The 14,281-nt window shown below is 48.4% G+C and overlaps 1 protein-coding gene across 1 annotated transcript; it reads right to left on the reverse strand.

The window, feature by feature from the left end:
* Positions 1-7,403: 7,403 nt before the first annotated feature.
* On the reverse strand, positions 7,404-13,646 carry Dhh (desert hedgehog signaling molecule). The gene is made up of 3 exons (XM_003475812.5): positions 11,613-13,646; positions 8,703-8,964; positions 7,404-8,454 (listed from the first exon to the last, which is right to left on the reverse strand). Exons 1-3 carry the CDS (start codon positions 11,913-11,915, stop codon positions 7,829-7,831), a joined length of 1,191 nt encoding a protein of 396 aa, XP_003475860.1. The 5' UTR covers positions 11,916-13,646; the 3' UTR covers positions 7,404-7,828.
* Between the last annotated feature and the right edge of the window lie 635 nt (positions 13,647-14,281).

Genomic DNA, 14,281 nt, shown 5'->3' on the forward strand with positions numbered 1-14,281 from the left:
AAACACCTTCTATGACAACATGAAAACAAAAAAGATGTTGACTGTGGCCTACAAGAAAGTACAGAAAAACAAAATATATATACTATAAATGTAAGCAATGAAAATGGAAGCTTATGGAACAAACATTTGTCATGTGTGAAGACTGCCTTGGATGTGATGGTTGAAGCAAAGGTTATTTTTGGAGTAGGGTGCTATTGGTATTTTCATTGTAATTTACATAGAAATTTATTTCTGATGTTATTTTTTGTCATCACAAATAGGATTTTTGTCGGTGTCGCTCCCGGCCGGCAGGAAGAACACACGACAAGATCTGGCAGTGGCTGGGCTTTCTTTATTTTCCCTCTCCGTACAGTCTGCCCCGGGATTCTTCCCGGCCGAAGCCTCTACCGGTCCGCTCTCCGCGGCTCCTTCAGTGCTTCTTTCTCTACAGTCTGTCCCGAAGCCTCTACCAGTCCGCTCTCCGCGGCTCCTTCCGTGCTTCTTCTCTACAGTCTGTCCCGAAGCCTCTACCGGTCCGCTCTCCGCGGCTCCTTCCGTGCTTCTTCTCTCGTGGCGGGAGAGGCACTCACTTTTATAGGGTAACAGTGGCCAATCAGTTCAAAGCGTGCGATGCGGGCTGATTGGCTAACATCAGTTGTTGCTAGGCAGATTATCTTACAGGGCGGGTTGTTTACCAAGCAGGAAGCAGGAGATAAGCGCCATCTTAGCACACTCGATGGGAGGGGTAATCTAGCTCAGGCTTTGCTCTTTCTTACAGGCCTCACGTCCGCCAAGTAAGGCGACCAGGCTCGGCCGTGGCTCCCAACAGATTTTATTTATCATTATTAAAAATACGGATCATTAAAGACTCTTGGACTGGTGGTTCATATCCATTAGCTCGTTCAACTTTAGCTCATCTCATTCCCAGGAGCTTTCCCAGGGCTACCACCTTTACCATGAAGCTCCGTGAGTTTTCTCAACTCAAACTTGGGCTTCGTCAGCATTTTTACTTTTCTGATGAAGACATTCTGAGGTTTTCTTTTTTAGGTTTTGTAAGCAAGTATACAACTGATGTGAACATGTTGGTGTCTATTCTAAGTACTTAATACATATTAAGAATGTAATAATTTATCTTTTGATGTTTCATGTTCCCATTAACTACACACTATATAATAAAATAAGAACCTTCTGACACAATAGCAAGACCACTAAGATATCAAGTACCACTAAGATACCAAGCAAGCGAAAAATATGTGCTATCAGAGTAAGTGATGCGTATCTATGGAACATGCTATTATCACATTTGCAGACTGCCTCAGGTGTGATAACTGAAGTAGAGTTTTTTTATCATGCAATTGGTATTTTTCATTGCAGTTAATAAAGGAATCTATTTCTGACATTCTTTTTTAGATGTTATACACAAAAGCCAGTCTATCTTAAAATTTTTGATTTTTTACATTCAATAAATATTAAAACAATATTTTTTCCTTTTAAGTATTCATTGTTTTATATAATGAAACACAAAATTAAAATTAATAATTTATCAACAGAAATATTCTAAAGAAGAAAGGTGGGTCTGATAGATTCCTGTATCTGTGCCTTGATGACAAAATTAGTCTTATGCTCCTTAAGTAACGACCTTGTTTTATCACTAGCCTTTTTCTCCTATAAAGATTTCTGGAGCCAGACAGGGGCCCACAAGTGCTCTGGGAGGGTAAAGCAGGAAGCTCTTATGCTGGAGCTCAGCCTGGACAATTTAAGGACTTAAGGAGACTCTGGATCAAAATAAAAATAGAAAAGGACTGGGGAAGTAACTCACTTTGAAGGCCCAGGGTTGAGTTACTAGTACTAAAAAAAAAAAAACTAAAACATTTTTTCTGAAAGTTTGTATTGATCTTCCAGGGCTACCATAACAAAATATATCTGTGGCCATACCACCCTGAATATGCCTGATCTGATCTGATCTCAAAAGCTAAGCAGGGGGGCTGGGGAATTAGCTCAGCGGCAAAAGCGCCTGCCTTGCAAGCAGGCAGTCGTGAGTTCGATCCCTGGTACCGATAAAAAGGAAAAAGACAAAAAAAAAAAAAAAAAAGCTAAGCAGGGTAGGGCCTGGTTAGTAATGGATGAGTGATCACTTAAGAATACAGGGTATATAGGCTTTTAGTGGGCTCCCTCCTTTTCTCCTGGAGAGAGTGGTGGCACACACATTCAGGAGGCTGAAGTAGGAAGATTGTTGTGATTTTAAAGTCAACATGGGCTACATAGTGAGTTCGAGTCCAGCCTGAACTATATAGTGGGACCCTGTCTCAAAAAACAAAGGCTGGGCACTTATAAAAGAGGAGACTATAAGTCATTCAAATAATATCTATTTTTATATGTGTGGCTAGAATAAAATTACTGTTTGTCAACAAAAATTACTGTTTGCTGGGGATTTAGCTCAGTGGCATAAGTGCCTGCCTGGCAAGCATAAGAAGCATGAGGTTTCAAGTTTGATCCCCAGTACCAAAAAAAAAAAAAAAAAATCACTGTTTGTTCATGCTCTAAAAAAAATTTTTTTTTGTTTTTTGTCTTTTTCCTTTTTATTGGTACCGGGGATTGAACTCACGACTGCCTGCTTTCAAGGCAGGCGCTTATGCCGCTGAGCTAAATCCCCAGCCCCCTAAAATGTATTTTTTTTTAAAAAGCTGGGAATATAGTTCAGTGTAGAGGACCTGGATTCAACCCCCAATTAAAAAAGGAGGGGAGCAGGGATATAGCTCAATGGCACAAGCACCAGCCTGACAAGCATGAGGTCATGAGTTCAATCCCAGGAACCCGACCTAAAAAAAAAATAAAAAATAACTTAAAAATAGTAATAATAGGGGCTGGGGATTTAGCTCAGTGGCATAAGTGCCTGCCTGGCAAGCACGAGGTCATGAGTTCAATCCCCAGTCCTGCAAAAAAAAATAATAATAATAGTAAAAACTAGAAGGAATTTATGGTGATTCAATGAAGGGAATGTGCAAGAATAATTAGCTTGCTGGATGTACTGGCACATGCCTATAATCCCAGCACTTGGGAGCACCTTACTAGCTTCTTTTTTTTCAGTTTTTTTTTTTTTTTTTTGTCTTTTTCCTTTTTATCAGTACCGGGGATCGAACTCACAACTGCCTGCTTGCCAGGCAGGCACTTATGCCGCTGAGCTAAATCCCCAACCTTTTTTTTTTTTTAAAAGAGAATAAAACCAATCAAAACAAAACAATGAAAAAGAACTTTGAAACAAAATAATAGGAAATCAATAATGGCTACCATATCTTGTTATCTTTGAAATAGTTGCCCATGCCATCAGATAAAATAAAACCAAGCAAAATGAAACAGAATAAAACCAAACAAAACAAAATGATCAAAATGATACGGATGTTAAAACAAGATGATAGAGAATTAATGGCTTTCACCTTCAGAAGATCTCTCATAATTGCTATGTTGTTATTCTCCAAATAGATGCCTGATTTTAGGCCTGCAAAGTCAATCAAACACTAAACACTTCAAGCATTAAGCTGTTTTTGTGTTTTATTTTTTATTTTAGTAGGTGTCATCTCAACCTGTTTGTCCAGATCAGCCAGTTGCTTATGGAGAGGGGGGTTTCTCTTGTCTCCTAATGTGCAAGCAGTCTGGCTCACATGAAAGAGCTGGCTTCCTGTTTCTCCTCCTAGCAGCCCACATGGCTGCTGTTGCTTCACAAGAACCGCCTGGCTTCTTGTTTCTTTTCCCAGCAGCCCACATGTTTACTAGTTTCTTAGTATACATAGGTCTTTTTTTTTTTCCTTTTTCCTTTTTATCGGTACCAGGAATCGAACCCACAACTGCCTGCTTGCAAGGCAGGCGCTTATGCCGCTGAGCTAAATCCCCAGTCCCCTATACATAGGTCTTGCCAAAGTCTTCACAAAATGCTTCATAAATTTTTAAAACAAGATTAATTATAGTTTAGAGTTTACCTTTTTTCTTTTTTTTTTTTTTTAGACAGGGTCTCACTATGCAGTTCAGGCTGGCCTTGAGCCTACTTTGTAGCTCAGGCTGATCTTGAACTTGCAACGATCCTCTTACCTCTGCCTCCCAAGTGCTAGGATTACAAATGTGCACCGCCACACGCTGTGTATAGTTTAGCTCTAAAACTCAAATCTATCATACAGCACTTTCTACAGAAAAGTGTTAATGTTATAAAATCAAGCAATTGTAGGTGTCACTCAACCCCTACACATTAGCATTAATAATGCTTTTACTGGAGTGTTGGGGAGAGAAGCTAAGAAGCAAAAGGGAAAAAAAGTAGCGAGAAATGGATGCAAAGAATAGAAACCAGTTGTGAATGCCCATTCCACATCAGGAACTATCTTTATCAGCAATCCTGTCAGGAAAGTGGCATTATCCCTAGGCCTATCTGACTCCCAAACCTTGTTAATCAAAAAAGGTGTTGTATTGCCAAGTATTTCCACCGGCTTCATGGAAATGGTGTTTTCCTGCATGGGGTCATGGATTTTGTGTGTGTTACTGCAGAGTGAACTCAGGTCCTCATGCATATTAAGCAAACACTCTACAACTAAGTATCCCTAGCTTTTTTTTTTTTTTTCCACTTTGAGACAAAATCTCACTAAGATGCCCAGGTTGGCCTTCAATTTGTGCTCTTCCTGCCTCTGCCTTCCAAGTAGCTGGGATTATAGGAATGTGTCAGATACATGGCTTTCTTCCCGAAGACCTGGGAGAGAGCCTGAAGGGAACAAGAATAAGAAATAGAAGTAGGGAGTGAGAGATAAACCTCAGGCATGGGAACAAACCTACAGCATGTAATTTAAAGCCTACCAACAATTTTTCCTTTCCCTCTGTCATGGCTTGTGTCTAGATGTACCCCCAAAGCCTCAGACTGTCATAGGTGGGCTTTTCAGAGGTGACTGGATCTAGAGTGTATGACACTGTATTAAGTATGTGATGCTGGGATTCAGTGTGTGATGCTGGAATTAAGATTGTATAAGTATTACATTAGTCCACTGATTGGTGGACTACCACTGGGTGTGGACAATGGGAAGACTCACCCCTACTATGGGTGGCTCCATCCAAAAGGCCAGATAGCCTGGGAGGATATAAAGGGGCAGAAAGAACACGGGCCTACTGCTGCTTCTGCTGTCCCTGCTTTCTGCTTGCTGCCTGCCATGCTTTGCCATGGTTGTTTCTCCTCCTCGTTGCCCCTCTGCAAAGTTACCCTGTCTTGGAGCTAGCCAGCCATGAATTGAAACCTCTACAAACTATGAACCCAAAATACACATTTCCTTCTTTAACTTAGGGTGTTGGGTATTTTGTCTCACCAAAGAGAAAAGCAACTAAGACACCCCAAAATGTCTCCTTGTGTAAGTTACTAAGATGTTGCAAATCATCACCATTATGGTTTTATAATCCAGGGCTTGTTTTTGTTTTGTCTTTTTCCTTTTTATCAGTACTGGGGATCGAACTCGCGACTGCCTGCTTGCAAGGCAGGCACTTACGCTGAGCTAAACCTCCAGCCCCAAGGCCTTGTTTTTAACTGGCTTTTAGGTTATATGCATTACTTGAGAAGGGTATTAAAAATCAGGAGCCTGTCAACACAGAAAGACTAATTAGCTTGTCAGATCAGTCTTGTCTGGGTGATAGGTCAAAGAGCACCAGGATTTAACAGACAAAGGGGGAGACTTAGAAAGAAAAGCAAGAAAGGTCCACAGTTTGGAGTGCATTTACAAGAACAGTGAAAGAGAGGACAGTGACAGGCACAGGTGTAAATTGAGAGCATAAGGGGAATGGAAGGGCACTAAATATAAATTTAGACCACTTCTAAATTCTGTCTTTATCAAGCATTCTCTGGAACTCAGTTTGCTCTCACTTCCTTAATTACTAAACTCCAGGCTCACAGCCAGGCACACCTGTAATTCCAGTACTCAGGAAGCTGAGGCCAGAGATCACCAGAGAGTTTAAGACTCGCCTGGGCTATGTAGTGAGATCCTGTCTCAAAAACAAAACAAAACAAACCCTCAAGGACACGGGGGTGAGCAGCACGAGGGGGGAATTCAGTATGTAAGAAAGTCTAGGTTACTGCAAGTATACTACCGTGCTACACCTCCAGCTTCTAGGAGCCACAGAGCTCACCTAGCAAGAGGGATACAAGTGTCAGAGTTTGGAACAGCTTTCGAAACAGGAGCAAGAGGTCTCCTTGCCAGCTGCTGACACCTGTGGCTCACCTCGGGCGGTCTAACAAGCCCCACCCACCACCTCTGACTCCTGGAAGGCTCCTCTGCGCAGGCCCAGTACATCCAGCTTGTGATAAGCATAAACCTAGAATTCTTCGGGATGGACACAAGGGGGCGATGTATAGCAGGGACTCTGAGGTTTCAGATGCTCGGATTAGGTAGAACCAATCTAGTCAACTGCATAGCTGGCAGGGTCTGTTCCCTAGGACTTAATCACTAGGACTTAATGACTGTCTCTTAGACCCCCGGACATTCCCCTTCCAGAGCAAGCCAATTTCCCCAGAGCTTCTGTTTCTAACTCAAGGGCACCTGCCTGGTTGGGTTCCAGGTGTCTGTTGGAACCCAAATCTTCCCAAATACCCAGGTCAGGGAAGTAGAACCAGAAATAATGGGAGAGAGAGAAAGAGAGAGAGAGAGGAGAGAAGACAGAAGCGGAGAGAAGAGAGGAGAGAAGAGAAAAGAGAAAGAAGAGAGAAGAGAGAAGAGAGAGAGAGAAGAGAGAAGAGAGAAGAGAGCGCAATGGAGGAAGCCAGTAGAAACAACAACCAGGGCTGGCGATCAGGAAAGGAGGTCAGGTTTAATACTTATGTTCCCCTTGCCTGTGAAGTTTGTTTTCCCAATGTACAGCCAGTTGTTCCCTGCAGCCCTTCAGTAAGGAAAGGCTTCAGCCCTGTTTTTTTAAGGCCAGGAGTGTGTGTCCATTCCTAGTTATTACTCATAAATTCCCAGGGATCGTCAGTTGGCCCAGACATCCCGGAATAAAAATCATTTGGACCACATTAGGATAGGATGAGGAAAGGGCCAGGTTGCTAACAATAGAGGACCGACGTGTTTTAAGTGTCATTACGTATGGGGCCTGAGTCCCTGCTAGACCCCTGTGGACAGAGAAAGGATGTGCAAGTGCCTTTCCGCTCTGGACAACTCTGCCCCTCCGGAGGTCGGTATGCAGCCTCAGGGGAAGAACACTGTTCTTCTGCTGGCAGGAAGATGGGAACAGCAGCGTAAACTGGAGCAAAACACTTTTGGTCTCTGTTGTGATGGATTGGGACACCCTTCAGCGGAGAAGAAAAGGGTCCCAAAGACCCTGCTGAGGAAAGAGGAGGAGCCGGAAGTAAAGTGTTGACTCGGATTAGTCTCTGAGGCGAATCACCCTCTGAATGGAAGTGATTTCCAATAAGCTCCTGGAATCCTTCCCTTTATTAGCCCACCTCAGAAAAACATGAGACATCAGATTGGCTAACTATCAGACACTGTTAACGCCGTGCCCCGCACCCTCACCTTGGCTGCTGGGCAACCAGCTCATTATATTACAATTTATAAATAGAAAATAAAATAAAACTATCAAGTGGGGCTCACGCTCAGAGGAAGAAAAGGCTAAACGGTCCTAGTTACGGAGTGCCCACCATCAACTCCATCTACCAAGGCGCAGGAGCTGCTTCCGTTCGGTAGAAAGTTGTCCCAAACCAGGCAGTTTCCTAACAGCCCCCTTCCTCCCTTTCCCCTCCCACCCTCCCAATCAGCTTCGCCTGTTTCCTGCAATTGCAGATCTCAGCCAGCAGGACCCGTTTTTGTCGAGCGCCCCAAGGTCGCTATGCCTGGGGCGCTCAGCCCAGTAGCTCCTCCGCCAGGCGGTAGAGGAGGCGAGAGTACCAGTGCATGCCAGTCGGCTGGACCGAGCCCCCAGGCAACAGCGCCCCCAGCGCGTGCAGCAGGCGCAAAGGAGCAAAGGCGCGGTGCGCCCACTGGTGACTCTCTAGGACCGCGTAGCAAGAGGCCAGAACGTCGTTGACCAGCAGGGTCCCGTGAGCCGTAAGGGGCGCGAACACACCCACTGCTTCCTCCCGCGCCACACGGGCCACTCGCGCTGGCCGAAGCGCGCCCCCGCCGGGCGCCAGCACAGAGTCCCCCGCGCGTAACCGGCGCGCGAACACTGGTGCAAAGTCGCCTGGCTCTGGCGCTGGCCCTCGAGCGGCAAACACTAGGTGCCAGGGCGTGAGCAACAGTTTGCGCGGAGGCCGCTCGGTCTCCACAGCTACGAATGAGGCCCGACGCTGCAGGTCTCGGTCCAGGAAGAGCAGCACTGGCGTGGGCACCACGCGACCAGCCGCATCTGCGGCCAGGACCCAGTCCCCGCGGTGCAGTTCCCGCAGCCCCTTCCGCTCGCCGCTCCGCAGGCGCACAGTGGCGTTTCCCGGAAAGCAGCCTCCCGCGCGGACCGCCAGAGAGTTATCTGCAGGGAGTAAGCACAGAGAGAGGATTGAATCTGGAGTCGTGGTTCCAGGACGCTAGTACAGATTCTCAAAGATATGGGTCAAGCCCAACGCAGATCTCGCCAGTCTTGGGCAGTGCAATTTCCCACGGGTCTGGCCCCAACCTGGGCAGAAATGGAAGGGTGGTTTACGATGCTAACGCACACTTAGTCTTTCCCGGAGGAAACCCCCTTGGAGGGCGGACCTCAAGCCCGGTCCCCGCCCGTACCAGCTTTGACTGACACGTGGACATGGTTCCGGGACTCGTAGTAGACCCAGTCGAAGCCGGCTTCCACTGCCAGGCGCGCCAGCAGCCCATACTTATTGCGATCGCGATCAGACGTGGTGATGTCCAAAGCACGACCTTCGTAGTGCAGTGAGTCCTGAGCGTGGTGGCCGTCCTCATCCCAGCCTTCGGTCACCCGGAGGCGCACTCCGGGCCACATGTTCATCACTGCAATAGCCAGTGCGTTCACCCGCTCCTTACAACGCTGGCGGGAATGAAAGAGTCGGTTTCTCCCTTATCACTGCCATCACCATGGGGGCAAGAGTGACCTCAGTCAGAGCCTCCATTCTTCCTTGTTCTCTGGGTCCACCCCACTCCCCCCCCCCCACACACACACTTCTGAGGGTCCAAGGGAATCAAGACTCTAAAGAGGTGTAGATGCCAATCTGCACTCTTGTTTTCAGGGCATCGTTGGAAAATTGTGGGGTCATTTCTGAGGTTAAGAGGGGCCTCCCACCTAGCTTTCTCTCCCCATTTTCGATACTGAGCCCCTCACCATTACTTGTTCTCTGGAACCTCGGCCCAACATGAGAGAAGGCCAGTTGGTAGCTTGGTTAGGGAGGGCCTGGCTCCCAGAGAGGAGCCCCTGTTTGAGCCTGGCCCCCCGCTTGGTGCCCTGGCTACCCTCCCTCAGCCTGATTCATCTTTTGTTTCGTCGCCTTCTCTGGCACTGGGCATTGCTTCCTTCCTTCCTTCCTTCCTTCCTTCCTCCTCCTCCTCCTTTTGGCCCCTAGCATTAACCCTTTTGTGGCCTGGGTGCCACTCATAGAGGTGCCCAAGAGAAGCTTTGCAGGATCGAGGCTGTTGGAAAAAGGGTTGGATGGCGGGGGCTGCACGAAGCACAATAGCCATTCTCCGGGATGACTTAACTGAGCGAGAATCCCGGGCCGAGGCCGGGAACGCGCCGGGAGAAGCGGACTCAGCAGCTCCAGCCACAAAGGCGCTTTTCAGCCACCCCAGCTCAGGGAGAGGAAAGGGCAGAAAGCCGCGCCCCCCATCCCTGCTCCGGCCCGCCAGGTCCCCTCCCCCAGCGCGGCCAGTCCTCCCAGTTCCAGCGAAAACTCTGCAAGCCGCCAGAGCCTCCATTTGTCCATCTCTTCCAGAAGCAGCCGGGAGACGTGGGAGTTGCACCTGAGAACACTGGCAGGCGCTGCCCTTGCGCGGATCTGGGGGCCCCCCTGCAGGGTGGGAGTGGCGAAGCGGAAAAGCAGCAGCGACTGCAAGCCTGTGTCGGGGAGTGAGGCCACAGTTATCTCGGCCGCCCCAGTCTGGGACTGGAGACCTTGGCGCGCACCACAGCGCGGACACCGCGGGAGGAGCAGAACACAACCTCCTTTTCTCTTCCCTCCCACCTCTCACCTTGGGCTTGCTTTTCCTGACTGCCAGGAGGACACATCCCCCCTGCCCTCCTTCCCTGGTCGCCCCCACCTCTGCGGGCAGGGTCAGGAAAAGTAGTAGCTCCTTCCAACTTCTTGTCATTTTATCCCTTTGGGAGGCTGTGATCTGCGGGGGCAGCAGCCCAGTGCAGAGCTGACTCAATGGAGGCCTTTTGCAGCCAGGGTGTGGGAGATAAGGAGGACTGAGGGGGTTCCCAAGCCGGACAGAACCCCTCCTGGGCCTGTCCCTTGTCCTGCCCCCTCTGCTGCAGGTGGCAGTCTGAGGAAAGGACCACGGTGTTCCATGACCAAGGAGGGAAAAAGTAATGTCCCCTTCTGGATCACAGAGTAGGAGGGAGGTTTCAGTACAGAAGCAAGGAGGAATTTTCTCCCCTGCACAGGTTCTCCTAACAAAGTAACCTGGAAAATTATGGCAATTAATCAGAGGAAATCCGTCTCCCTCCCTCTTCCCCCACCTTCTCTCTCCATACACAATTAGGTGGTGTAATGGAAAGTATATAAGATTTAAAATCAGTGGCTCTGAATTCAGTCCCTGCAATGCCACCAATTTGTTGTGACTTTGATTAAACTGCTTTTCCTCCAGGGGCTCTGCTCTCAAATGTGAAATAAGGGATGTGACAGGGTGAAGAAATGTGACTTCCAATTTCTTTTCAGTTCTGACACTCCAGATCACTGATCAGAGGTGCTGCTTCTCTTCCAAGGCACAGGACACCTCACTGCAGGTGGGTTTGATTCCAGTCTGCAGTAAATGCTAGTAATAGTTAGTTGAATTTAATTCTTTAATTCAAAGGAAAGCCCCTGAGCTAAACTTGAGCTTGAAGGACCCAGGAGACCCTTTTGATTTTTAGCAGGGCTCATCTATTCTTGAGGATGCCACTCCCTTTAAATGTCACCCTAGAATAGCCCTGCCCTTGTTCTAGGACACCTGTCACATGCCCAAGACAATTGTACCCAGGCCCTCAGGTGGATGACTTGATGACCTGACAACTAGCTGCCCCTCTTTCAGTCCCCTTGTCTCTTTGCTTTGGCTCTTAGAACTTTTCACAGTGGGGTCACAGGAGCCAGGGTGAGGGTAGAGCCTTCTGTCTGCTGCCCAGCCAGCTCCTGGCCCTTAGCTCACCCCAGCCCTTCCTGCCTGGCTCAGTGGCTGACCCCCGGTCCACGCCTCAGCCATTTCCCGTCTCGCCTGCCGCCATCCTCCACCCTCCTTTCCCCGCCCCCAGGGCCTCTCCCAGCTTCACTCTCACTAGTCAGTCCCTCCCCAATGCCCCATCCCAGCTCTCCTGGTTGGGACGCCTCCTAAAGCACTGTCCTGCCAGCAGGTTAGTTTTCAGAGGAGAGTGTTGAAGGAGTCTTTAAGACTATAAAGTCTCTGTAGATGATGCCTGGCTCACTCTCCTAGGCTGCCAGAGGAGTTGGCAGTGCCCTGACACAGGTGGGAAGAGATCCTGCTTACCTCTGTCATTAGGCGGTCGGCACCACTGTTCTCCTCATCCTTGAAGATGATGTCGGGGTTGTAGTTGGGCACCAGGTCCCGGAAGCGCTCGGAGCCCCTTGCCACCCTCCCCTCGGCTGGCCCACTGGCGCCCAGGGTCCGCTCGGGCACGCTGGGCACAAATTGCTTATAGAGCAGTGGCACAGGCTGCTTGCGCCCATAGCGGCGCCGACCGACAGGTCCGCGGCCGGGTCCGCAGCTCTGGGCAGGCAGTGTCAGAAGTGCCAAGCAGCACAGGGGCAAGAGGCTCGCCGGCAGTGCCATGGGAGCAGCAGGCTTGAGCTAAAAGGGAGCGTCCTTGTCCTCACTAGTCCTCCTGTCAGTTCGACATCTCTACAGGCACCAGAGCGCGCAGCAGGCAGAGCTGCCCCCTCGAGCGCCCTAGAGCTCCCGCGGCTCTGCGCACCTGGCTGCCGCCAACTCTGCCCTCATGTCCCTGGAGGCCTGGAACCTGCTACTGATGGGCTACCATAGCAGTGAAGGGGGGTCGGGGTGAGTGCCAGCCCAGCCCGTTTCTACTGCCGGTCTCCGGCCCTGCCAGAATGCCAGGGCTCCGCCTTAAGTCCCCCTGGCCACGCCCCCCGCCCTTCTCCCAGGGCTGTCCCTCCCCCTCGTACCCGGGCGGGGGATCCAGCTGGTCACTACTGTTCCATTTCTCCACTGAAGTGTGTTCTATCCTGGAAACCAAGCAGGCACCTGCCTAGGAAATCCTTGCAGCTTTACAGTCCTTGGCTGCCTGGATAAGCATCCTTGTACCTCCAAGCCTAAATTTGGAACCAATCATCCTCCTCTGATACTTGAATTGGGTCTTTGCTCTTCTAAAGCCTACCCTGGCAGGCCATGCCCTCTGTGTCATCCAGGAAGCTTGGGTTCCAATTTCTATCCAAGGCCAAATCCTTTGGGCATACAAGCAGAGCTTCTTTCTCTATAAACCTCCCCAAACCTATCTCAGTTGGCACTCAACAATAAGCAGGACTAGAAGGCATGGGTCCCAGAGGGTCATTTTTGCCTTGTAACTTTATAGTCTTCCCCAGAATGAGGAACAGAACTTGGTAGTGAGCCTGGTTTAGTATTCCCAACTTTGGTGCCCTTTCAATCCTTGCCAGACACCCAACCCCACTTCTCTCTGAACAAATAACCTGTCATTTGGAAGCTGTTGAAGGGCAGTGGGCACCAAAAAGTCTTACTTTGTAACAGGCCCATGGTTACTCCGCTTCACCTTCCACCTAGGCACCTCTCTGGGATCTTAGGAATGCTGCTCCCTGGCAGAGCTGTGGTGCAAGAGGCTTATCCACACGACAGCATAAGCCAACTGTTTACCAGCCAGGAATCCAGCTCAGAGCTCAGAGGTCCCATATCAGAGGAATTCACCCACCAATTTTGATCATTTATAAACTGACTCCAAGAAGCCTTTTCTGGTGTCTCAGCAGGGCCCACCAGTGTCCCTTTGAAAAGCAGCAATTAACTGCATGGTAACATTGCATGGACAGTGTTACTTTGGCACCCCTCTAGACAAAGCAGTTTTTACCACAGCTTGTTTATCATGGGGCTCAAGGCTAAAGGCCTGCCCTACAGTATGGTGCTTAGCAAGTATCTGTGGAATTTGCACCCTCCCCTCACCCCACTCCACTGTTAGCACGCACAGCAACTTTGTGTAACTTAGAAAAAGCAATCCTTTCTCAATGGCTTCCATTTACAAAAAAAAAAAAAAGGATTTGGCTTCCATCTTAAAAAAAAAAAAAAAAGGGATGTGGCACAGCAGTAAGCACCTGCCTACCATGTGGGAGGTCCTGTGTTCAATCTCCAGCACTGAAGGGGGAGGAAGACAAGAAAATGGCCTATTATACATACGATGACTATGAGGTGGTCCTAGAAATTAGACAATGTGGTCTGCATAGCACAAGGCAAAAAACACTTTGTCCTTATTCCCAACAGTGAAGGGACTTCAAGGAAATGAGACTGCAAAATTAATACTTTTTTTTTTTTTTTTTTAGGTGGGGACAGGATCTTGCTACACAGGCCAGGCTGGCCTCGAACTCAGGGTAATCCTCTTGCTTCAGCCTCCAAAGAGCTGGGGTTACAGACATAAGCCATTGTACCTTGCTCTCTCCTCTCTCTCTCTATATATATATATATTTTAAATTTTATTTTATTGGGGCTGGGGAGTTAGCTCAGTGGCATAAGCGCCTACCTTGTAAGCAGGCAGTCCTGAGTTCAATCCCCAGTACGGATAAAAAAAGGAAAAAGACAAAAAAAAAAATTTTTATTTTATTTATTTTTTTTGAGACAGTCTCACTATGTAGCCCAGGCTGGTCTTGAACTCACTGCAATCTTTCTCCTGAGTACTGGGATTACATGTGTATACCACAACTGTCTCGAAGCTAGGCTCTTTTCTGAGATATGATTAATCCTTGCCAGGCAGCACTACCCAACCCTTTAAAATTTGCAATAGCGAGATTAACTCAGGGGCCCAGTGCTGAGCTACATCCCTAGCCTTATTTTGACACAAGATCTCATTAAATTACCCAGCCTGAGCATTAAATGCATGACCTTCTGCTTGCCAGGCAGGTGCTGTGTCACTGAGCTATATCTCTGGCTCTATTATCTCACTACATAGTTCACACTGGCCT

Source organism: Cavia porcellus, unplaced genomic scaffold (assembly GCF_034190915.1).
Source record: "Cavia porcellus strain 051 isolate PalLab524CR breed Dunkin Hartley unplaced genomic scaffold, mCavPor4.1 scaffold_8, whole genome shotgun sequence".
NCBI lineage: Eukaryota > Metazoa > Chordata > Mammalia > Rodentia > Caviidae > Cavia > Cavia porcellus.

What these genes read in the sequence shown, in the direction of transcription:
- Dhh (XM_003475812.5), bottom strand. Translation starts at nt 11,915, where the DNA reads ATGGCACTGCCGGCGAGCCTCTTGCCCCTGTGCTGCTTGGCACTTCTG. An exon ending in CCGACCGCCTAATGACAGAG is followed by an intron (nt 8,965 to 11,612) that starts GTAAGCAGGATC and finishes CATTCCCGCCAG; the next exon opens with CGTTGTAAGGAGCGGGTGAA. An exon ending in CCACGTGTCAGTCAAAGCTG is followed by an intron (nt 8,455 to 8,702) that starts GTACGGGCGGGG and finishes TACTCCCTGCAG; the next exon opens with ATAACTCTCTGGCGGTCCGC.